At 46.0% G+C, this 24,121-nt stretch overlaps 1 protein-coding gene across 4 annotated transcripts in view; it reads right to left on the bottom strand.

Annotated features, from left to right (window-relative positions):
• Window positions 1-24,121, bottom strand: part of LOC122940198 (inactive phospholipase C-like protein 2) — a 128,759-nt gene that overhangs the window by 32,022 nt on the left and 72,616 nt on the right. For all 4 annotated transcript variants that reach the window (XM_044296641.1, XM_044296642.1, XM_044296643.1 and 1 more), the window contains exons 3-4: window positions 10,455-10,658; window positions 6,615-6,690 (exon numbers count right to left, since the gene is read on the bottom strand). In XM_044296641.1, the coding sequence (XP_044152576.1) occupies window positions 6,615-6,690; window positions 10,455-10,658 (280 nt within the window). The remainder of the gene's footprint in view (window positions 1-6,614; window positions 6,691-10,454; window positions 10,659-24,121) is intronic.

The raw sequence follows: 24,121 nt of genomic DNA, 5'->3' as shown, positions 1-24,121 counted from the left end.
TCACATCAGAATACCTTGAACAAGGAGGACTTAAGTGGGAAAACTGCACAAGTGTCTGCACCGATGGAGCTGCAGCCATGGTTGGGCGCACCAAAGGCTTTGTAAGCAGAGTGAAGGAAAGAAATCCAGATGTGATTGTTACACATTGTTTTTTAAACCGTGAGGCCCTCGTAGCCAAGACTTTACCAGCAGACCTAGTTCCTGTGTTGGATGATGTTGTGTGCATGGTAAACTTTGTAAAGTCACGACCCGTGAAAAGTCGCATATTTGCAGCTTTGTGTGAGGAGATGGGAGTGAAGCATAAAGCCTTGCTGTTTTATACGGAGGTCCGGTGGTTGTCGCGTGGCAAGGTCTTGGTTCGTGTGTATGAGCTGCGGGAGGAACTTAAAGTGTTTATGACAAATGAGAGGTTCGATTACGCAAAGCTGCTTGCGAGTGATGAGTGGTGTGCAAGGCTGGCATACCTGGCAGATATTTTTCATTATCTGAATGAACTGAACACACAAATGCAAGGCAAGGAATGAAAACCTGCTTACAAGTACAGATAAAATAAATGGATTCCGTTCAAAGGTGCAACTCTGGCATCAACATGTGGAAAGTGGCAATCTTGAAATGTTCACACTCACCAAGCAATGGCAAAGTGTTCACACTGCTGCACTGTGTGAGATAATAGTTAAACATTTAAAAACTCTCGAGGAGAAGATGTCATTTTATTTCTCTTCAGTCTCCACTGAATGCCTTGACTGGGTTAGGGACCCTTATAGCTCAGCATCAGTTGGTGGAAAGGACATGACTTTACAGGAGCAGGAGGAACTAACTGAACTGAGACAAAATCGTGGTTTCAAGCTAAGATTTGCTGATCTACCTTTGGACAGTTTTTGGTTGGCTACTGCCAAGGAGTTCCCCGTTCTGGCAAACAAAGCTATTTTGACATTGCTCCCATTTTTCACGACATATCTGTGTGAGATGAGCTTTTCAAGCCTGACTGCTATAAAAACTAAAGACAGAGAGCGACTGAGAGCTGTTGACGAAGAGCTACGTGTGTGTCTTTCTTCGATTCCTGCCAGAATATCAGCTTTGTGTTCAGCCAAACAGGCCCAGGTTTCGCACTGAGTATGTAAACAGAAATATGAACAATTATAAAATACTTGTTGACCTACAAGTGGTACCCCTTATCTAAAAGAGGGTGCAAAAGATCCCACACTATTTTACCTGCCATATTGAGGGAAATGGGGCATTCAGGAGGGCAAAACTGGATATCTTTGCCTTCATACACTCAAAATGTATAGGTGTAGCCAGATCCGCTCTCACAGAGCTTATACATTTTTAGCCCAAATCATGCCCTCTTCCTTGGCAAATGATGGCGAAATTGAAGCCTGCCTTTAAAAAGGAAAAGTGACTAGTCCACGGCAATATTTGTCTCTGGGGTGTAGGCCTCCTTAAATTTTTCATTTAAATAATTTATAAGGGGCCTAATTTTATAAAGCTTGTCATGGCTGGGGTCATCACGTGGGGGCATTGTGTGTTGTCAGCAAAATGAAGAAATCGCAGGAATGTCTGAAATCGCTGTCTTGTCATACTTCCCTGTTTTTATGAGACTTATATTTAGAAGAAGGCACCAAAATTTTAAAATGTCCGCCAACAGGACAGCATACGCCATTCTTGGCGTAATATGAGGTGGGGTGACTAGAAATGAATTGAGCAGCATATAAATTGGTCTGCTCAACCATCAAATTTATCAGTTTATTTGATAAGAAGATTTTTAAAAATTCCACCCTCCCCAAACCCCATAAGATCAAAATGTATGCCTGTGACAGAATTAACTTCTGGAACAAACGGAGTATATGACTCTGTGGGCATCTATTTTGGGTCAATGGCACTAGTGCCAGGCAAAGAGTCTCGTCTGCGACTTTGCTGTGGCTCGTCATCACTAGTGCTAGCGGACGAGGACGAAATTTTAAACTGTTCTGTCTTGCTAGCACTTTCTGTATCAGAACAGATAAATGTGTATGCCTCCTCAGCCATTTTATACGATGCAAACTACAACTTTTTATATATATATATATATATATAATTTATTTTTTTATTTAATTTTTTCAAACTGCTAACCCTAACACTAAACACCTATAAAGAACTACCTGACCGCATGTAATTAATACATGTGTTTATTATAGCAAAACATATTTTTTTTCAATAAATAGCAAAAATAAAACCAGTGCAGGGAAAAGGCGACATCAACCGGAGGGAAGACACAATGGTCATAATTCATACTGCTCCAACAATAAGGCAGAAATAAAGTGCAAGTGCTAATATGAAAGTGCTACAGTATATAAGGCAGAATCATTACCCATAATTGTTCTCCCCTGGGATGGCGTCAACCCCGACGCCCGTTTCGGCGAACCTTAATCTGGGGGTCAATTACATGCGGTCTAGTAGTTCTTTATAGGTATTTGTTATTATTTCTTTTACCATAGGCATGGGTATCATTGTTTGTATATGGTAGTTACTCTGCGGTGTTGTGCCTTGTTTTTGGTATAGATAACCCTAACACTAGTCAAAACTATATATATATATATATATATCTCAATCATTTTTCGCTTTATAAGACGCACTCCCCCCCCCCCCCCCCAAAGTGGGGGGAAAATGGCCGTGCGTCTTTTAAAGCGGATACTTTGCTGGCCGCTATGCTGTACAGCGCGGCCAGCGAAGTATCAGTGTGGAGGGAGGAGGCAGGGACACTCATGGCGGGGCCCGGTGCAGTGACTCTACTCTAATACACCGGGCCCCGCAATTGTTAAGTACATTCAATCCGATCCATATCTTAATGTATACCGCACTGTTCTGTACTTACTGTAGTACCGTATGTATAGCATTAAGACAGCGCAGACCAGTAGCTCCCTCGGTCATGCGCCGCCTGCCCCCCGTGCCTGTTCATTCATAAAGTGAGATAAGCAGGCAGGCGGCGCATGAGGAGGGAGCTGTGGCAGGTGGCGCATGACCGAGGGAGCGCCATCTTTATGCTATACATATGGTACTACAGTAAGTACAGAACAGTGCGGCATACATTAAGATATGGATCGGATTGAATGTACATAACAGCTGCGGGGCCCGGTGTATTAGAGTAGAATCACTGCACCAGGCCCCGCCATGAGTGTCTCCGCCTCCCCCCCCCCCCCCACACTAATGCATCTGATGAGGGATCTGTAGTCATCAACAGATCCCCCATCAGTGTAATCCACAGATCCCCCATCAGTGTAATCCACAGATCCCCCATCAGTGTCATCCACAGATCCCCCATCAGTGTCATCCACAGATCCCCCATCAGTGTCATCCACAGATCCCCCATCAGTGTCATCCACAGATCCCCCATCAGTGTCATCCACAGATCCCCCATCAGTGTCATCCACAGATTCCCCATCAGTGTCATCCACAGATCCCCCATCAGTGTCATCCACAGATTCCCCATCAGTGTCATCCACAGATCCCCCATCAGTGTCATCCACAGATCCCCCATCAGATTCCCCCCCCCCCCCCCCAACACTACTCCGAACTATTTCTATCTAACTGCCAGTACTCAGGCTAACACTAACCTCAACTCTTTCAAGCTACCTATTGACCTATATACTACACTATTTTATTTAAAAAATATTAACAATAAAAACACTGAAGTGGGGAGGAAGGGTGGTTGGAGGATGGGGTGTCAGAGGAACAGTGTGTTTGGGGCACTGTAAGGTGCAGCACAGCTCCTATCTCCTGAAGTGTAACTGTCAGAATGAGGAGATCGGAGCTGCGCTGTGTGATTTTTCCCTGCCGGCAAGCAGGACGCGCTGAGATTGGTCACTCAGATGTGAGTGACCAATCACAGTGATCGGGAAACAGGGACCTCTGTGATTGGTCCCCTGACGGGTGCCCAGACAGCTCTGCTGTCCGTGACACCTGTTAAGATACCGGTGTCACCGCAAGTATACTTGTGGTGACACTTTCATTTCATGACGTACTGTGCATGTCGTGATGCGGTAACTAACACCACATCGTGACGTACATAATACGTCATTCGTCACTAAGGGGTTAAAAGAAAATCCGACAGCACTGTCACTTTAACATTACTAAAGTTGGCTTGGTGTTAAAGAGCTTGGAAGGGGTTGGATACAGTCCCAGAAGACCTCAGAGTGTAATATATGATTTTTCAGGGCAATAGGGGCACTTTTGATTCAGGTTGAATATATGTGGACTGTATCAAATCTGAAGGCCAATTCAACCAAATTGGACACGATATGAATTTTGGAAATTTTGCTTATTTTTAATTATTATTACCATTCGTCTCCTGCTCTGTTCACAAAGACACATGACAGATGCAATGACAGCTCATTTGTCAGCTGATCAGAAGCCCAATTACAATGACTAATTATCGGGAATGAGCTTTCATGGGAACGTTTGTTTAAAAAAATTGTCCCAATCTTTGACAAGAATAAAGGGCCCTAAGTAACAGAGCCATCCTTACTGTAGTTAGAAGTATGTTCGCCTAGAGACCCTAATAACATGTCCCAAGAAGACCATAAGCACAATGATAATTCAAAGGTCCACAAGCTGTGCATGCACATTAGTCTAAAGTTGATCAAAAAGTATGATTTCACCCAAACTATCATTAGTTCATTAATTTAAAAACTGACAATTTAGACATCATAGTACATGAACAATCTCTTTCCTACAAACCTAGAACCAGCCCTGTACCTCACATAAATCCAGAGCTTCCCCCCATTCACTGCTTCAAGTGCTCTGCTAGATTTATTTTGAGCAGGCAGACCAGGGGCTTGTCCATTCTCAGGAGGCATGTCCTTTCTACCATTCCTCTCTCTCTGCAACAATCTCAGCTTCTAACAGCAGAAATAGTTGGTGGCAGTTGAAGGGTGAAACTGAGCATGTGTGTCCACCTCAGAGATGTTGCTGAAGTGGACAGAGAAATAAGGAAAAGTACAGCAGGTGGCACTATACAGATACATTTTATTGAATAACTCTATTGCTATACTACATTATTAATTACCTGCAACTACAATAGTATTCAGATTCAGTTGCTAGTTTGAACAATGTGGAATATTTTTAATGGACAATGCCTTTAACAATCAAACGGGTTGTCTTACCTGAGACATTAGTGGCAGATCGCTAGGATTTGCCACCAATGTCAGATAGGTGCAGGTCTTGCCTCTGGAGGAGAGCAATCTTGTTCACTTTGGGAGCTCCGTTGTACAAACAGCGGGACCCGCGCCTATCTGACATTAGTGATATATCTTAGCAATATGCCACCAATGTCTCAGGTCAGACAACTCCTTTAATGATCATTTTAGTGAAATGATAACAGACTGAAATTTGTCTTTTCAAGTTTCTATCCGCTGGACAAAATAATAATTCACCAATCAATTATTCGACAGTTGTTCAACCATTAACCTATTTCATAAAATATATGATGTGGGTTCTGACACACCATCGGTCAGCCGTGTCAAAGTAGCTCCAGTGCCAAAACTAGACAGCTCCATCCGTTGTATAGTGGACAGCGAAAGCTCTAATCGAAGTGAAAGGGTCGGGTGTCTGACCCCCCACGATCAGTTATTAATGGGCTGTCTTGATGATAAGTCATCAATTATTAAATCCTGGACAACCCCTTTAAGTCAAAGAAAGGGTATCAGATTTAAAGGGGTTGTCCTCAGGATAGGTCATCAATATCAGATCAGCAGGGTCCGACGCCCGGCACCCCCACCGATCAGCTGTTTGAAGAGAAGGCGTGCGCCTACTGTTTACCTGTTTACCTTCTAGCCGTTGCATCTGCAGCGGTGAGCAGGTGTAATTACACCCAAACCGTCCCATTCATTTCAATGGTACGGATCGCTTCTATATAGCGATCCGTACCATTGAAATGAATGGGACGGCGCGCGTTTTCTCTTCAAATAGCTGATTGCGGGGGTGCCGGGTGTCGGACCCCTGCCAATCTGATATTGATGACCTATCCTGAGGATAGGTCATAAATAAATATAACTTGGACAACCCCTTTAAGTACTGCCATTGTATGGTTGATTTTTATTTTTTGCAAGGCTACACATTCACAAAGGTGTGAGGACTAGTACAAAGTAAGGAACCATGGGACAAATGGTGACGATCACTTCCATGCTTGGGTTCATTATGGAAGCTACCTTCTTTGGGGGAGCATTACATCCTTTAGTCCACAGAATGATGCAGGCACCGACAGAACTGCCTCTCCCTGTGAGACAAGTCATTCATTCATTCACTCAATGAGAGCAGAAAGGAGGGGGGGAAATAATCATCATGCCCTCAGAAACTGAAAGATAATATGTGGCACTGATTAAAAACATGGGATTTCATACTAATACATAACTGTTCTGTCCAAACTTATAGGAGAAGGAACAAGTTATAAAAATACGTAATTTGGACAAGTGCAGGAAACGTAACGGTGCTTCACTGTTCCAAATGATACAAGATGGTACAGCGTCTCCTCTGTACAGAAAATTGGAAGGAACAGTCGACTGCAGAACATATTTTTGGCCTTTTGTGCATATGACTCGTTCAATAAAACAATTGCTCGACCTTCATACAATGTGTCCTACCTGTTTTTTGCACTTGAATTATTTTGCTGTAGACGGCATCTGAAGTCTCTATTAGTGTCCGGCTGGCCTGTATGAACTGAAAGGAACAGACCGTACAGTCAGGCACAGCACTCTATAAAATCATTATGTTACTATAGAAAATGAAACAACAATATAAAATACATATGAATAACATGACCTATACACAGAGAATGTACCAAGCTCAATACTTTTAACACGAAGATAATGCAAAGAAGAGACGGTGCAGTAAAATCAGTATACGCAAATACAGACGAGGGGGCGCAAACAAAAGGAAGGCCCCACCTGACCATACACAATAGCGGCTTCTGTCAGTGCCACATTGAGGGCTCAGTGATGATGTCTGCACCTGCTGTGGCATGGTGGTGTAGATATGTCCGCTTTGTGGCTAGCACTTTTATGGAGATCTAATTGACGGTTAGAGTACATTTACACACAGCGATTTCCTCCGGAAGTTTCTGAAACTGTCCTATTCATGTAAATGAAGCTTGCAGAAATCCACATATAGTACTGTGCAAAAGTTTTAGGCAGGTGTGAAAAAAATGGCTATGGCATGGGGCTGATGGTGCTGGCTGGGGGACATGATGATGGTGGCAAACTGGCAATGGCATGGGGCTGATGGCGCTGGTTAGGGGACATGATGATGGTGGCATACTGGCAATGGCATGGGGCTGATGGCGCTGGCTGGGGGACATGATGATGGTGGCAAACTGGCAATGGCATGGGGCTAATGGCCCTGGCTGGGAGACATGAGGATGATGGCAATGGCATGGGGCTGATGGCGCTGGCTGGGAGACATGGATGATGATACCCATGTAATTTGTATACATACAGAAGAAAATATAGCTATAGATTTTAGGCCATATCGCCCAGCCCTGTGTTTGGGGTTATTGTCCTGCTACAGTATAAGGCTTTATGCACACGGCCATTCCATGCACTGGGGACCGCAATCTGCTTGCAGTTTCCGCAGACTGATCCAGACCCACTACTTCGTGGTGCTTCCGTGGGGTTCCGTGCCACCGTTCCGCACCGGACTTTTCGGATTGCGGTCCGCAATAAGGGCACGGCCAGGTAACAGCCGTGTGCATGAGGCCTAAAAAGCCAATCAGACACCTCAATGGTGGTATTGCATGATGGATAAGTATCTGCCTGCATTTCTCAGCATTTGTTTGATCCGTTGGCATATTGTTAATTGATACAAATAAAGTATTAACACTTCTATTTTAGAAATTTTCTTACTTTGCAACATTTTTTCCACAACTGCCTAACATTTTTGCACAGTACTGTACATGCTGCTGAAACAATCCTATTCAGATGCATAGAACTGATTTTCAGTTTCAGAAATGTCTGCAACACATCTGCTAAGTGTGACTATGTACCCTTATTATGCTTTCATGTACGCGCCTCAGCCCATATGTTGGTTTGTACCAGAACAAAATCCGTGGTCTGGTGAGAGCTCAGCTAAACCATACAAGGTCTCGTAACCCAAAAACAGTGCTGCTGCCCCTCTCCAGCCAGGACCCCACAGCAGCCGCAGGATCTGCTTAAATTCACATTATGAACAGTTTACCCGTGGTGTGGTGGTCCTCATCTTCTGAGTGTATTTTTGGGGAATTTCAGACATAGCAGCACACAGCAGCTACATAATACATGGTGACGTCGCAAGTGCTGCTTTCCACGGAGCAGACGTACAAAAGAATCCAGAGCGCTAAGCATTATGGGAAATGAGCCATTGAACATTTTGTGCACAGAGGCACAACTAGAACCATTGCCGTTCCAGGCGGATGACTGAGCCCACACACAAAGTAGCATTATGTAATAACCTATTGTGAAGTTACGACCACTTGATCATTGTTGATTGCGAGGCAAAAGTTACAAGAATAGATGTACGGTAAATCCTACGCAGCCAGCCGTCTATTTTTATACAGCCTTCAATATAATGTGAATGCGCCATGCACAGCGCTGACAATATATGTCCCTCTCAGCTCAGTATAACATGTACTGTGGGTGGAGAGAGGTTTCTTGTCCTCCGTCTGTAATGTAAGGTCCACATAGTTATAGTAACGTCATATGAGCGAGGGCATCGTGCATTCAGTGACTGAGGATGAGAAAACTATATCATAAGCACCATGACTTGGAGCTGATAGCACACTACCTATATAAAAAAAATGGTTCAATCAGTGATTAAAGGGTGATTGCAAACAGACCCTACTTCCTGCGACCTGCGTCTATCAGAGATTCATGGCATATTCTGTGGATATGCTATAAATGTTTGAGATGGGAATAACCCTTTAACATCTCCAAGCCCCCATTAACATGCATGCTTAAAGGGGTTGGTCGCTGTATGCTAACTTTTTCGAACTGGATGCAACTTACAGTAAGGTGGATTTACACACCCCAATGTTCAGGCCGACTATCGGGAACGAACATTACTATGAACACTCATAGTTCATCGGGTGAAATGATTGGGGGTGCAGACACCTCAATCATCGTTCCCGGGCAGCAGATCGCGTGGTCTAAGCAGCACTCTGCTGCCCAGGAACAATGATTCTGTACGGGACGAGCGATAGCAGCAGTCATCGCTCATCCTCATACTGTGGAGGTGATCACTGCTTCACCTCCACTAAAAGAGCAGCCGATTGTCAGGAAGGAACGCTTCCTTCCTGACAAACAGCTTCTCCTTACTCTGTGGAGAAGCATGCCCTTTGTTGTCTCTTCTGTGTAGCATTGAACCATTTGTACTGACAGCTTGTATCCTCTGTAAACATAGGGATCAAGACACAATGGAGATGCACGTTACTAAACCTCCCCTATTGAGTAGCACTGTGTATGGCACTGCGCATGCGCTAGTTATCCAAGCCGTGCACTGTGATACTCTATGGAGGCCACTCATGGATAGGTCTAGTCACATGCCCCTCCATCAAAGGCCATACTGGGGCAAAATCCTTATGTTTACGCAGGAGTCGGCTGTCATTACATGGGGCTCGGCACCACATAGAAAGGGACAGCAACACAGATCATGCTTTGATGAAAACCATATTAGAAAGTTGATGAGATCATGAGAGTGCTATTTCCAGCACAGTTCTATAAATAAGAATACAGCAGCCAACCCTTTTAAGATAAGATTAGTTGAACACTCATCCAGCCAACGGCTATCTCTCCCAACCTCACCCATACACATGATGCTCAGTTTGGGCACGCATGTACAGTACAGACCAAAAGTTTGGACACACCTTCTCATTCAAAGAGTTTTCTTTATTTTCATGACTATGAAAATTGTAGATTCACACTGAAGGCATCAAAACTATGAATTAACACATGTGGAATTATATACATAACAAAAAAGTGTGAAACAACTGAAAATATGTCATATTCTAGGTTCTTCAAAGTAGCTACGTTTTGCTTTGATTACTGCTTTGCACACTCTTGGCATTCTCTTGATGAGCTTCAAGAGGTAGTCACAGTTTTCAAACCAGCTTTTGAAGCTCATCAAGAGAATGCCAAGAGTGTGCAAAGCAGTAATCAAAGCAAAAGGTGGCTACTTTGAAGAACCTAGAATATGACATATTTTCAGTTGTTTCACACTTTTTTGTTATGTATACAATTCCACATGTGTTAATTCATAGTTTTGATGCCTTCAGTGTGAATCTACAATTTTCATAGTCATGAAAATAAAGAAAACTCTTTGAATAACAAGGTGTGTCCAAACTTTTGGTCTGTACTGTATATATATTGTATGATTGTGGTCATCAGAGAAACTCTACCATATAAGCATATTCCTGTCCCAATCTCTACTTTTGTGTCCATTAATTATACACTTACCGCATCATAAGAGGTGAGAACCTTTTTTAAAAGATCAGGTACTGGTCCTTGTGCCTCCAGGAGCGGATACTGAGAGCGAAGGTTGAGGGTCACAGTGAGAGGACTATTGCTGTTGAGAAGCCATGCCGACAGAGTGAGAATACACTGTTTCATGTTTGCTGCTGGAGTCAGGCCACAAAGTTCTTTGAAAGAAACCAATGCATTCTGCAACAAAAGCAGCGAAACTTCAGTTATTTTCTTACAAGGACCTATGCCAAACACATTTGAAAGAATTTTTGGTGACGCTATTTCTAATGTTCTATCTATATAAAGTCCTGCAATTTTCACACTCGTCACTAAGCCTAATAATAGGCACTACTTCTTAGCCTGTACGCATCACATTCCAGCAGGCATCTCCTTATCATTACAGGATCAACCATTAACAATAGGTTAAAGGGGTTGTCCAGGTTCAGAGACATATCCTTATTTTCACCCAGACAGCCCCCCTAAGGCTAGCATCGGAGCATCTCATGCTCCGATGCACTCCCTTGCCCTGCGCTAAATCGCGCTGTCACGACCATGTTTATGGCCGTGACTCCTTGGGAGCCGCATACAGTTGCCCGCGGTTTGGGTTGTAGTTTCAACCGCAGCTGGAGGCATAATGTTGTTGGCCTCAAGTGCGGTTGCCGCGGACAACAGCTATGTGTGCGGTTCCCTTGGAGTTGTGTGCCTGTTTGTATGCACTTTCGTATGTCTGTGTGCACTCTGTGTTATGTGTGGTGTGCACTTACATCTTCCCCTCACTGTGGCTGTCCGTGGCAACGTTTGGTTGTATAGTGTACATGTGGTGGCAGTGTCCCGGCCTAGGACACGGTTGCCACCCATGTCGTTGCCTGCGGCAACAGCCACAGTGTGTTCTTGGGTTTGACACTTCCCCTTTAAGTTGTGTTTTCCCTTCTGTGGTATTGGAAGGGTTAACTCCCTTCCCAGTGTGTGTGTGTGTCACTGGGTGTGTCCGACTGTGGGGTGTGGCTTCTTGGCCTATAAAGCCTCACTGTTAGCACAGGTCTGGGGGTTGCTTCAGCCATGCTTAGCTGGAGCAGCCTCCTGTGTTTTCTACCTGCCAGTGAGAGCCACCCCTGTGGTCATAAAGATATTGTCACATTATGTTTATGTCTTGTTGTGTGTGATGTCCATGTGATGTTCTGTTGGGACCTTCCTTTGTTGGTTAGTGCAGCTAATGGTTCTGGATTCATGTGTGCACAGGGATCCAGTCAGCAAGGCTGTGGCAGGTTGGTGGAACTACTTAGTTCGCCTGCCATTTCCGTTAGTCTGTTTGTGTTCCCCTTTTCCCAGCAGCTTGGCCATTGAGACTCCTGCTCCTCTGTGCCTAGGAGGAGTAGGTCGTCTTACCCTGACTCCTAGTCCAGGGACCGGACGGAGGGTGAGTTAGGGATCCGAGGTTCCGGAGCATGGGTCCTCCTACCTTAAAGGTCGGCCCATGCAGCTAGGAGTTAGGGTCAGGTTAGGGACGCGTTAGGAGGTGACCTGCTCCCTAATCCTGTCATTCCTGGCCGAGCAGCCTAACATCATCTGGCATCGCACGGCTGAGGCTTTTCCCCATCCTCAGCAGTGACACGCGCAGGGCACGGGCTCTTTTGTTTTCAATAATACAATTTACTGGCTAGGGCAGAGCTAAATCCCACCCATCAGTGCCGGTGACGTCATCAGGGTTCTTGGCAGCCCCATGGAGAGCCTGGTTCATCACCGGATCTCCAAAAAATGCCTCTTCCCTGCACGATTTAGTGCAGGGCAAAGGAGAGCATCGGAGCATGAACTGCTCCGATGCTCATGTCAGGGGGCTGCCGGAGTGAAAATGGAGGGATGTCCGGGTTCAGCTCTGAACCCGGACAACCCCTTTAATGGTTGATCAGCTCCCTCCAGAGCTCTGCATAGGTCACACCGGCCTAAAAAATGCTGCCATAGAAGTCAACGAGTTCATGTCCATTATGTCCATGGCCTAGTTGGCTGCTGTAAAGCATATCTCTAAAAACTGTTAACAACTGTTCAGGCAAGGTGGCCATCTCCATAATCACGTCCAGGAAACAGAATAAAAAAAAACAGAATAAAAAAAAAATCTACAATCAGAAAATTGCACTCACAATTCCCCAAAAATTGGGATGCAGTGTAAAATGTCCATAAAAATAAATAAAAACAGAATGCAATGATTGACAGATCTCACAGACACATATTATATGCACAATTTTATGGGGGAAAAAAACTCATTTAGAACTTGATGGCAGCAACACATCTCAAAAAAGTTGGGACAGGGCCATGTCTACCATTATGTAGCATTCCCTCTTCTTTTAAGGATAGTCTGTAAACATCCAATTGCTGGAGTATTAGCAGAGGAACATTGCCCCGCTCTTGTCTGATATACAACAGTACTGGGTCTTTTTTGTCAGATTTTTCGTTTCATGAAGCGCCCAATGTCTTTTATTGGTGAAAGGCCAGTTCAGCACCCGGACTCTTCTTCTGTGAAGCCATGCTGTTGTGATACATGCAGTATGTGGTTTAGCATTGTCTTGCTGAAATATGCAAGGGCCTTCCCTGAAAGAGACCTTGTCTGGATGGGAGTATATACTGTTCAGCATTGGATGGATAAGCTGCCCACACCATAGGCACTAATGCAACCCCACACCATCAGAGATGTAGACTTTTGAACATTGTGCTGATAACAAGCTGGATGGTTCCTCTCATCTTGAGCCCGCAGAACACGGTGTCTATGGTTTCCAAAAATAATTACACATTTTGACTCATCTGACCACAGTACAGTTCCATTTTGCCTCAGTCCATTTTAAATGAAGGCAGCAGAGTTTCTGGATTGTGTTGACATACAGCATTAACCCTTTCTACCCCTGAGGTTTTTTCATTATTGTATTTTCCCTGTTCCCAGAGCCATAACTTTTTTACTGTTCTGTTCACATAACCTTATGAGGGCTTGTTTTTTGTGTGACAAGTTTTACTTTCCAACGCCACCATTTAATATTGCATATGATGTAGTGGGACACAGGAAAAAATTACAAATGGGGTGGAATTGGAAAGAAAAAAGCAATTCAGCCAGGGGCTGCCGCACGCCTCCGGGTTTCCACGCGCTCAGATGCCGTGATCAGGTTTGACCATGGCATCTGAAGTGTTAAATGTCATGACATGAGCCGCAGCTGTATCAAACAGCAGGTACCCTGCAGCTATGCCCGCCGCTCCACTCACGAGCGGGTGCCACCTTTAAAAACCCAGCGTTGGACGGAAAGACGTTAGCTTGCATTTGTGGATTGTACGGTGAACTGTGTTAACAGACAATGATTTTTGGAAGTGTTCCTGAGCCCATGCAGTGATTTCCTGAATCATGTCTGGTTTTACTGCAGTGCCTCCTGAGGGCTGTAGATCAGGAGCATCCAAACTTTTATATGCAGTTTTTCACAATTTAGTGAACCTCTGCCCATCTTTGCATCTAAGAGATCCTCCCTCTCTAACATCCTCCTATTATACCCCATCATGTGACTAAGGGCTCTTTCACACTTGCGTTCTTTTCTTCCGGCATAGAGTTCCATCGTCGGGGCTCTATGCCGGAAGAATCCTGATCAGGATTATCCCCATGCATTCTGAATGGAGAGAAATCCGTTCAGGATGCATCAGGATGTCTTCAGTTCAGGACCGGAACGTTTTTGGGCCGGAGAAAATACCGCAGCATGCTGCGCTTTTTGCTCCGGCCAAAAATCCTGAACACTTGCCGCAAGGCCGGATCCGGAATTAATGCCCATTGAAAGGCATTGATCCGGATCCGGCCTTAAGCTAAACGTAGTTTCGGCGCATTGCCGGATCCGACGTTTAGCTTTTTCTGAATGGTTACCATGGCTGCCGGGATGCTAAAGTCCTGGCAGCCATGGTAAAGTGTAGTGGGGAGCGGGGGAGCAGTATACTTACCGTCCGTGCGGCTCCCGGGGCGCTCCAGAGTGACGTCAGGGCGCCCCACGCGCATGGATGACGTGATCACATGGCACGTCATCCATGCGCATGGGGCGCTCTGACGTCATTCTGGAGCGCCCCGGGAGCCGCACGGACGGTAAGTATACTGCTCCCCCGCTCCTACTACTACTATGGCAACCAGGACTTTAATAGCGTCCTGGCTGCCATAGTAACACTGAACGCAGACGGATCCGTCTTCAAATGCTTTCAGTTCACTTGCGTTTTTCCGGATCCGGCGTATAATTCCGGCAAATGGACTACACGACGGATCCGAACAACGCAAGTGTGAAAGAGGCCTTAGTAGTAAAGTGTACCTCCATCTGTTTTTTTTATTAGTACGACTTACTTTTCTAGCGTTTTGTTACCCTTGTCCCAACTTTTTTTGTTATGCGATTCTGCCATCAAGTTCTAAATGAGTTAATTTTTTCATGAAATGCTGAAGTATCTCACTTTCTACATCTGATATGTGTTCTATGATCTATGGTGAATAAAATATGGCTGTATGAGATTTTTAAATCATTGCATTCTGTTTTTGTTTACATTTTATACAATGCCCCAACTTTTTGGGAATTGGGATTGTGAAACAATAAATTGATGGAGATTTTTATTATTGAAGTCATTGAATTAACCTTGCACCAGTATACAATGGAATTATTGAGAACATGAAAAAGTGATCTTGCTGGCTGGTATTTTCCATTTAGCTTGATATGAATAGACTGCTATGTTCACAAGTAGAGTTGAGCGAACACCTGGATGTTCGGGTTCGAGAAGTTCGGCCGAACATCCCGGAAATGTTCGGGTTCGGGATCCGAACCCGATCCGAACTTCGTCCCGAACCCGAACCCCATTGAAGTCAATGGGGACCCGAACTTTTCGGCACTAAAACGGCTGTAAAACAGCCCAGGAAAGGGCTAGAGGGCTGCAAAAGGCAGCAACATGTAGGTAAATCCCCTGCAAACAAATGTGGATAGGGAAATTAATTAAAATAAAAATTAAATAAATAAAAATTAACCAAAATCAATTGGAGAGAGGTTCCATAGCAGAGAATCTGGCTTCCCGTCACCCACCACTGGAACAGTCCATTCTCAGATATTTAGGCCCCGGCACCCAGGCAGAGGAGAGAGGTCCCGTAACAGAGAATCTGTCTTCATGTCAGCAGAGAATTAGTCTGCATGTCATAGCAGAGAATGAGGCTTCACGTCAGCCACCACTGCAACAGTCCATTGGCATATATTTAGGCCTAGCACACAGGCAGAGGAGAGAGGTCCCGTAACAGAGAATCTGGCTTCATGTCAGCAGAGAATCAGTCTGCATGTCATAGCAGAGAATGAGGCTTCACGTCAGCCACCACTGCAACAGTCCATTGGCATATATTTAGGCCCAGCACACACACAGGCAGAGGAGAGAGGTCCCGTAACAGAGAATCTGGCTTCATGTCAGCAGAGAATCAGTCTGCATGTCATAGCAGAGAATGAGGCTTCACGTCAGCCACCACTGCAACAGTCCATTGGCATATATTTAGGCCCAGCACACACACAGGCAGAGGAGAGAGGTCCCGTAACAGAGAATCTGGCTTCATGTCAGCAGAGAATCAGTCTGCATGTCATAGCAGAGAATGAGGCTTCACGTCAGCCACCACTGCAACAGTCCATTGGCATATATTTAGGCCAAGCACACACACAGGCAGAGGAGAGAGGTCCCGTAACAGAGAATCTGGCTTCATGTCAGCAGAGAATCAGTCTGCATGTCATAGCAGAGAATGAGGCTTCACGTCAGCCACCACTGCAACAGTCCATTGGCATATATTTAGGCCCAGCACACACACAGGCAGAGGAGAGAGGTCCCGTAACAGAGAATCTGTCTTCATGTCAGCAGAGAATTAGTCTGCATGTCATAGCAGAGAATGAGGCTTCACGTCACCCACCACTGCAACAGTCCATTGGCATATATTTAGGCCTAGCACACAGGCAGAGCAGAGAGGTCCCGTAACAGACAATCTGGCTTCATGACAGCAGAGAATCAGTCTGCATGTCATAGCAGAGAATGAGGCTTCACGTCACCCACCACTGCAACAGTCCATTGGCATATATTTAGGCCTAGCACACAGGCAGAGCAGAGAGGTCCCGTAACAGACAATCTGGCTTCATGTCAGCAGAGAATCAGTCTGCATGTCATAGCAGAGAATGAGGCTTCACGTCACCCACCACTGCAACAGTCCATTGGCATATATTTAGGCCTAGCACACAGGCAGAGCAGAGAGGTCCCGTAACAGACAATCTGGCTTCATGACAGCAGAGAATCAGTCTGCATGTCATAGCAGAGAATGAGGCTTCACGTCACCCACCACTGCAACAGTCCATTGGCATATATTTAGGCCTAGCACACAGGCAGAGCAGAGAGGTCCCGTAACAGACAATCTGGCTTCATGTCAGCAGAGAATCAGTCTGCATGTCATAGCAGAGAATGAGGCTTCACGTCACCCACCACTGCAACAGTCCATTGGCATATATTTAGGCCTAGCACACAGGCAGAGCAGAGAGGTCCCGTAACAGACAATCTGGCTTCATGACAGCAGAGAATCAGTCTGCATGTCATAGCAGAGAATGAGGCTTCACGTCACCCACCACTGCAACAGTCCATTGGCATATATTTAGGCCTAGCACACAGGCAGAGCAGAGAGGTCCCGTAACAGACAATCTGGCTTCATGTCAGCAGAGAATCAGTCTGCATGTCATAGCAGAGAATGAGGCTTCACGTCACCCACCACTGCAACAGTCCATTGGCATATATTTAGGCCTAGCACACAGGCAGAGCAGAGAGGTCCCGTAACAGACGATCTGGCTTCATGTCAGCAGAGAATCAGTCTGCATGTCATAGCAGAGAATCAGGCTTCACGTCAGCCACCACTGCAACAGTCCATTGTCATAAATTTAGGCCCAGCACCCAGGCAGAGGAGAGAGGTCCCGTAACAGACAATCTGGCTTCATGTCAGCAGAGAATTAGTCTGCATGTCATAGCAGAGAATCAGGCTTCATGTCAGCCACCACTGCAACAGTCCATTGGCATATATTTAGGCCTAGCACACAGGCAGAGGAGAGGTTCATTCAACTTTGGGTAGCATCGCAATATAATGGTAAAATGAAAATAAAAATAGGATTGAATGAGGAAGTGCCCTGGAGTCCAATAATATATGGTTATGGGGAGGTAGTTAATGTCTAATCTGGACAAGGGACGGACAGGTCCTGTGGGATCCATGCCTGGTTCATTTTTATGAACGTCAGCTTGTCCACATTGGCTGTAGACAGGCGGCTGCGTTTGTCTGTAATGACGCCCCCTGCCGTGCTGAATACACGTTCAGACAAAACGCTGGCTGCCGGGCAGGCCAGCACCTCCAAGGCATAAAAGGCTAGCTCTGGCCACGTGGACAATTTAGAGACCCAGAAGTTGAATGGGGCCGAACCATCAGTCAGTACGTGGAGGGGTGTGCACACGTACTGTTCCACCATGTTAGTGAAATGTTGCCTCCTGCTAACACGTTGCGTATCAGGTGGTGGTGCAGTTAGCTGTGGCGTGTTGACAAAAGTTTTCCACATCTCTGCCATGCTAACCCTGCCCTCAGAGGAGCTGGCCGTGACACAGCTGCCTTGGCGACCTCTTGCTCCTCCTCTGCCTTGGCCTTGGGCTTCCACTTGTTCCCCTGTGACATTTGGGAATGCTCTCAGTAGCGCGTCTACCAACGTGCGCTTGTACTCGCGCATCTTCCTATCACGCTCCAGTGCAGGAAGTAAGGTGGGCACATTGTCTTTGTAGCGTGGATCCAGCAGGGTGGCAACCCAGTAGTCCGCACAGGTTAAAATGTGGGCAACTCTGCTGTCGTTGCGCAGGCACTGCAGCATGTAGTCGCTCATGTGTGCCAGGCTGCCCAGGGGTAAGGACAAGCTGTCCTCTGTGGGAGGCGTATCGTCATCGTCCTGCCTTTCCCCCCAGCCACGCACCAGTGATGGACCCGAGCTGCGTTGGGTGCCACCCCGCTGTGACCATGCTTCATCCTCATCCTCCTCCACCTCCTCCTCATCCTCGTCCTCCTCGTCCTCCAGTAGTGGGCCCTGGCTGGCCACATTTGTACCTGGCCTCTGCTGTTGCAAAAAACCTCCCTCTGAGTCACTTCGAAGAGACTGGCCTGAAAGTGCTAAAAATGACCCCTCTTCCTCATCCTCCTCCTCCTCCTCCTGGGCCACCTCCTGTTCCATCATCGCCCTAAGTGTTTTCTCAAGGAGACATAGAAGTGGTATTGTAACGCTGATAACGGTGTCATCGCCACTGGCCATGTTGGTGGAGTACTCGAAACAGCGCAACAGGGCACACAGGTCTCGCATGGAGGCCCAGTCATTGGTGGTGAAGTGGTGCTGTTCTGTAGTGCGACTGACCCGTGCGTGCTGCAGCTGAAACTCCACTATGGCCTGCTGCTGCTCGCACAGTCTGTCCAGCATGTGCAAGGTGGAGTTCCACCTGGTGGGCACGTCGCATATGAGGCGGTGAGCGGGAAGGCCGAAGTTACGCTGTAGCGCAGACAGGCGAGCAGCGGCAGGATGTGAACGCCGGAAGCGCGAACAGACGGCCCGCACTTTATGCAGCAGCTCTGACATGTCGGGGTAGTTGTGAATGAACTTCTGCACCACCAAATTCAGCACATGCGCCAAGCAAGGGATGTGCGTCAAATTGGCTAGTCCCAGAGCTGCAACGAGATTTCGCCCATTATCACACACCACCAGGCCGGGCTTGAGGCTCACCGGCAGCAACCACTCGTCGGTCTGTTGTTCAATACCCCGCCACAACTCCTGTGCGGTGTGGGGCCTGTCCCCCAAACATATGAGTTTCAGAATGGCCTGCTGACGTTTACCCCGGGCTGTGCTGAAGTTGGTGGTGAAGGTGTGTGGCTGACTGGATGAGCAGGTGGAAGAAGAGGAGGAGGAAGCCGAGAAGGAGGAGGTGGCAACAGGAGGCAAAGAATGTTGCCCTGCGATCCTTGGCGGCGGCAGGACGTGCGCCAAACAGCTCTCCGCCTGGGGCCCAGCTGCCACTACATTTACCCAGTGTGCAGTTAGGGAGATATAGCGTCCCTGGCCGTGCTTACTGGTCCACGTATCTGTGGTTAGGTGGACCTTGCTACAGATGGCGTTGCGCAGTGCACACTTGATTTTATCGGATACTTGGTTGTGCAGGGAAGGCACGGCTCTCTTGGAGAAGTAGTGCCGGCTGGGAACAACATACTGTGGGACAGCAAGCGACATGAGCTGTTTGAAGCTGTCTGTGTCCACCAGCCTAAATGACAGCATTTCATAGGCCAGTAGTTTAGAAATGCTGGCATTCAGGGCCAGGGATCGAGGGTGGCTAGGTGGGAATTTACGCTTTCTATCAAATGTTTGTGAGATGGAGAGCTGAACGCTGGCGTGTGACATGGTTGAGACGCTTGGTGACGGAGGTGGTGGTGGTGGTGTTGGTGGTACATCCCCTGTTTGCTGGGCGGCAGGTGCCAACGTTCCTCCAGAGGCGGAGGAAGAGGCCGAGGCGGCAGCAGCAGAATAGGCCGAGGCGGCAGCAGCAGAAGAGGTAGCAGGGGGAGCCTGAGTGACTTCCTTGGTTTTAAGGTGTTTACTCCACTGCAGTTCATGCTTTGCATGCAGGTGCCTGGTCATGCAGGTTGTGCTCAGGTTCAGAACGTTAATGCCTCGCTTCAGGCTCTGATGGCACAGCGTGCAAACCACTCGGGTCTTGTCGTCAGCACATTGTTTGAAGAAGTGCCATGCCAGGGAACTCCTTGAAGCTGCCTTTGGGGTGCTCGGTCCCAGATGGCGGCGGTCAGTAGCAGGCGGAGTCTCTTGGCGGCGGGTGTTCTGCTTTTGCCCACTGCTCCCTCTTTTGCTACGCTGTTGGCTCGGTCTCACCACTGCCTCTTCCTCCGAACTGTGAAAGTCAGTGGCACGACCTTCATTCCATGTGGGGTCTAGGACCTCATCGTCCCCTGCATCGTCTTCCACCCAGTCTTGATCCCTGACCTCCTGTTCAGTCTGCACACTGCAGAAAGACGCAGCAGTTGGCACCTGTGTTTCGTCATCATCAGAGACATGCTGAGGTGGTATTCCCATGTCCTCATCATCAGGAAACATAAGTGGTTGTGCGTCAGTGCATTCTATGTCTTTCACCGCTGGGGAAGGGCTAGGTGGATGCCCTTGGGAAACCCTGCCAGCGGAGTCTTCAAACAGCATAAGAGACTGCTGCATAACTTGAGGCTGAGACAGTTTCCCTGGTATGCATGGGGGTGATGTGACAGACTGATGGGGTTGGTTTTCAGGCGCCATCTGTGCGCTTTCTGCAGAAGACTGGGTGGGAGATAATGTGAACGTGCTGGATCCACTGTCGGCCACCCAATTGACTAATGCCTGTACCTGCTCAGGCCTTACCATCCTTAGAACGGCATTGGGCCCCACCATATATCGCTGTAAATTCTGGCGGCTACTGGGACCTGAGGTAGTTGGTACACTAGGACGTGTGGATGTGGCAGAACGGCCACGTCCTCTCCCAGCACCAGAGGGTCCACTAACACCACCACGACCATGTCCACGTCCGCGTCCCTTACTAGATGTTTTTCTCATTGTTATGGTTCACCACAACAACAAATATATTATTTGGCCCAATGTATTGTATTCAAATTCAGCGGGATATAAATTTGAGGCCTAGTATTTAGGCGCTGGGTGACCGGTATGGATTTAGTGACAGAATTAGACTTGGAAATGCACAGAAGCGTGTGTGTGAAGTTATTCTGAATGACCCAATGTGCACCTTGAATATTATATACCCTTTTTGGGATAGATTTCAAATAGCTCTGATATAGCAGGAACCACTAAATTATGAAATTGCTAAATTGGGAATTGTACTTCAACCCAGAACAAAAAATGTGCTTTGACGGGCACTAAATAACTTTCCCAGCTACAACAGTACAGCGGTAACGAGAGATTTAGAGGGATTTAAATTTGAGGCCTAGTATTTAGGCGCTGGGTGACAGGTATGGGTTTAGTGACAGAATTAGACTTGGAAATACACAGTAGCGGGTGTGTGTGAAGTTATTCTGAATGACCCAATGTGCACCTTCAATATTATATACCCTTTTTGGGATAGATTTCAAATAGCTCTGATATAGCAGGAACCACTAAATTATGAAATTGCTAAATTGGGAATTGTACTTCAACCCAGAACAAAAAATGTGCTTTGACGGACACTAAATATCTTGCCCAGCAACAACAGTACAGCGGTGGGTAACGAGAGATTTAGAGGGATTTAAATTTGAGGCCTAGTATTTAGGCGCTGGGTCACCGGTATGGATTTAGTGACAGAATTAGACTTGGAAATGCACAGAAGCGTGTGTGTGAAGTTATTCTGAATGACCCTATGTGCACCTTCAATATTATATACCCTTTTAGGGATAGATTTCAAATAGCTCTGATATAGCAGAAACCACTAAATTATGAAATTGCTAAATTGGGAATTGTACTTCAACCCAGAACAAAAAATGTGCTTTGACGGACACTAAATATCTTGCCCAGCAACAACAGTACAGCGGTGGGTAACGAGAGATTTAGAGGGATTTAAATTTGAGGCCTAGTATTTAGGCGCTGGGTCACCGGTATGGATTTAGTGACAGAATTAGACTTGGAAATGCACAGAAGCGTGTGTGTGAAGTTATTCTGAATGACCCTATGTGCACCTTCAATATTATATACCCTTTTAGGGATAGATTTCAAATAGCTCTGATATAGCAGAAACCACTAAATTATGAAATTGCTAAATTGGGAATTGTACTTCAACCCAGAACAAAAAATGTGCTTTGACGGACACTAAATATCTTGCCCAGCAACAACAGTACAGCGGTGGGTAACGAGAGATTTAGAGGGATTTAAATTTGAGGCCTAGTATTTAGGCGCTGGGTGACAGGTATGGGTTTAGTGACAGAATTAGACTTGGAAATACACAGTAGCGGGTGTGTGTGAAGTTATTCTGAATGACCCAATGTGCACCTTCAATATTATATACCCTTTTTGGGATAGATTTCAAATAGCTCTGATATAGCAGGAACCACTAAATTATGAAATTGCTAAATTGGGAATTGTACTTCAACCCAGAACAAAAAATGTGCTTTGACGGACACTAAATATCTTGCCCAGCAACAACAGTACAGCGGTGGGTAACGAGAGATTTAGAGGGATTTAAATTTGAGGCCTAGTATTTAGGCGCTGGGTCACCGGTATGGATTTAGTGACAGAATTAGACTTGGAAATGCACAGAAGCGTGTGTGTGAAGTTATTCTGAATGACCCTATGTGCACCTTCAATATTATATACCCTTTTAGGGATAGATTTCAAATAGCTCTGATATAGCAGAAACCACTAAATTATGAAATTGCTAAATTGGGAATTGTACTTCAACCCAGAACAAAAAATGTGCTTTGACGGACACTAAATATCTTGCCCAGCAACAACAGTACAGCGGTGGGTAACGAGAGATTTAGAGGGATTTAAATTTGAGGCCTAGTATTTAGGCGCTGGGTCACCGGTATGGATTTAGTGACAGAATTAGACTTGGAAATGCACAGAAGCGTGTGTGTGAAGTTATTCTGAATGACCCTATGTGCACCTTCAATATTATATACCCTTTTAGGGATAGATTTCAAATAGCTCTGATATAGCAGAAACCACTAAATTATGAAATTGCTAAATTGGGAATTGTACTTCAACCCAGAACAAAAAATGTGCTTTGACGGACACTAAATATCTTGCCCAGCAACAACAGTACAGTGGTGGGTAACGAGAGATTTAGAGGGATTTAAATTTGAGGCCTAGTATTTAGGCGCTGGGTCACCGGTATGGATTTAGTGACAGAATTAGACTTGGAAATGCACAGAAGCGTGTGTGTGAAGTTATTCTGAATGACCCTATGTGCACCTTCAATATTATATACCCTTTTAGGGATAGATTTCAAATAGCTCTGATATAGCAGAAACCACTAAATTATGAAATTGCTAAATTGGGAATTGTACTTCAACCCAGAACAAAAAATGTGCTTTGACGGACACTAAATATCTTGCCCAGCAACAACAGTACAGCGGTGGGTAACGAGAGATTTAGAGGGATTTAAATTTGAGGCCTAGTATTTAGGCGCTGGGTGACAGGTATGGGTTTAGTGACAGAATTAGACTTGGAAATACACAGTAGCGGGTGTGTGTGAAGTTATTCTGAATGACCCAATGTGCACCTTCAATATTATATACCCTTTTTGGGATAGATTTCAAATAGCTCTGATATAGCAGGAACCACTAAATTATGAAATTGCTAAATTGGGAATTGTATTTCAACCCAGAACAAGAAATGTGCTTGAACGGACACTAAATAACTCGCCCAGCTACAGCACTAGGGACAGATTTAGCTGGATATAAATTTGAGGCCTAGTATTTAGGCGCTGGGTGACCGGTATGGATTTAGTGACAGAATTAGACTGGGATATGGCCAAAAAATGAACAGACTATTGCTGGTTAAATGCACTTGGTGTGACAGCTTCACCCTGATGTAGGCTTTAGCCAAAAAACAACCACACCATTGAGGGTTAAATGC

This window comes from Bufo gargarizans, chromosome 6 (assembly GCF_014858855.1).
Source record: "Bufo gargarizans isolate SCDJY-AF-19 chromosome 6, ASM1485885v1, whole genome shotgun sequence".
In the NCBI taxonomy this organism is placed as follows: domain Eukaryota; kingdom Metazoa; phylum Chordata; class Amphibia; order Anura; family Bufonidae; genus Bufo; species Bufo gargarizans.
Note: the sequence above shows the minus strand (reverse complement) of the source record. Positions and strands in the feature narration are given on the sequence as shown.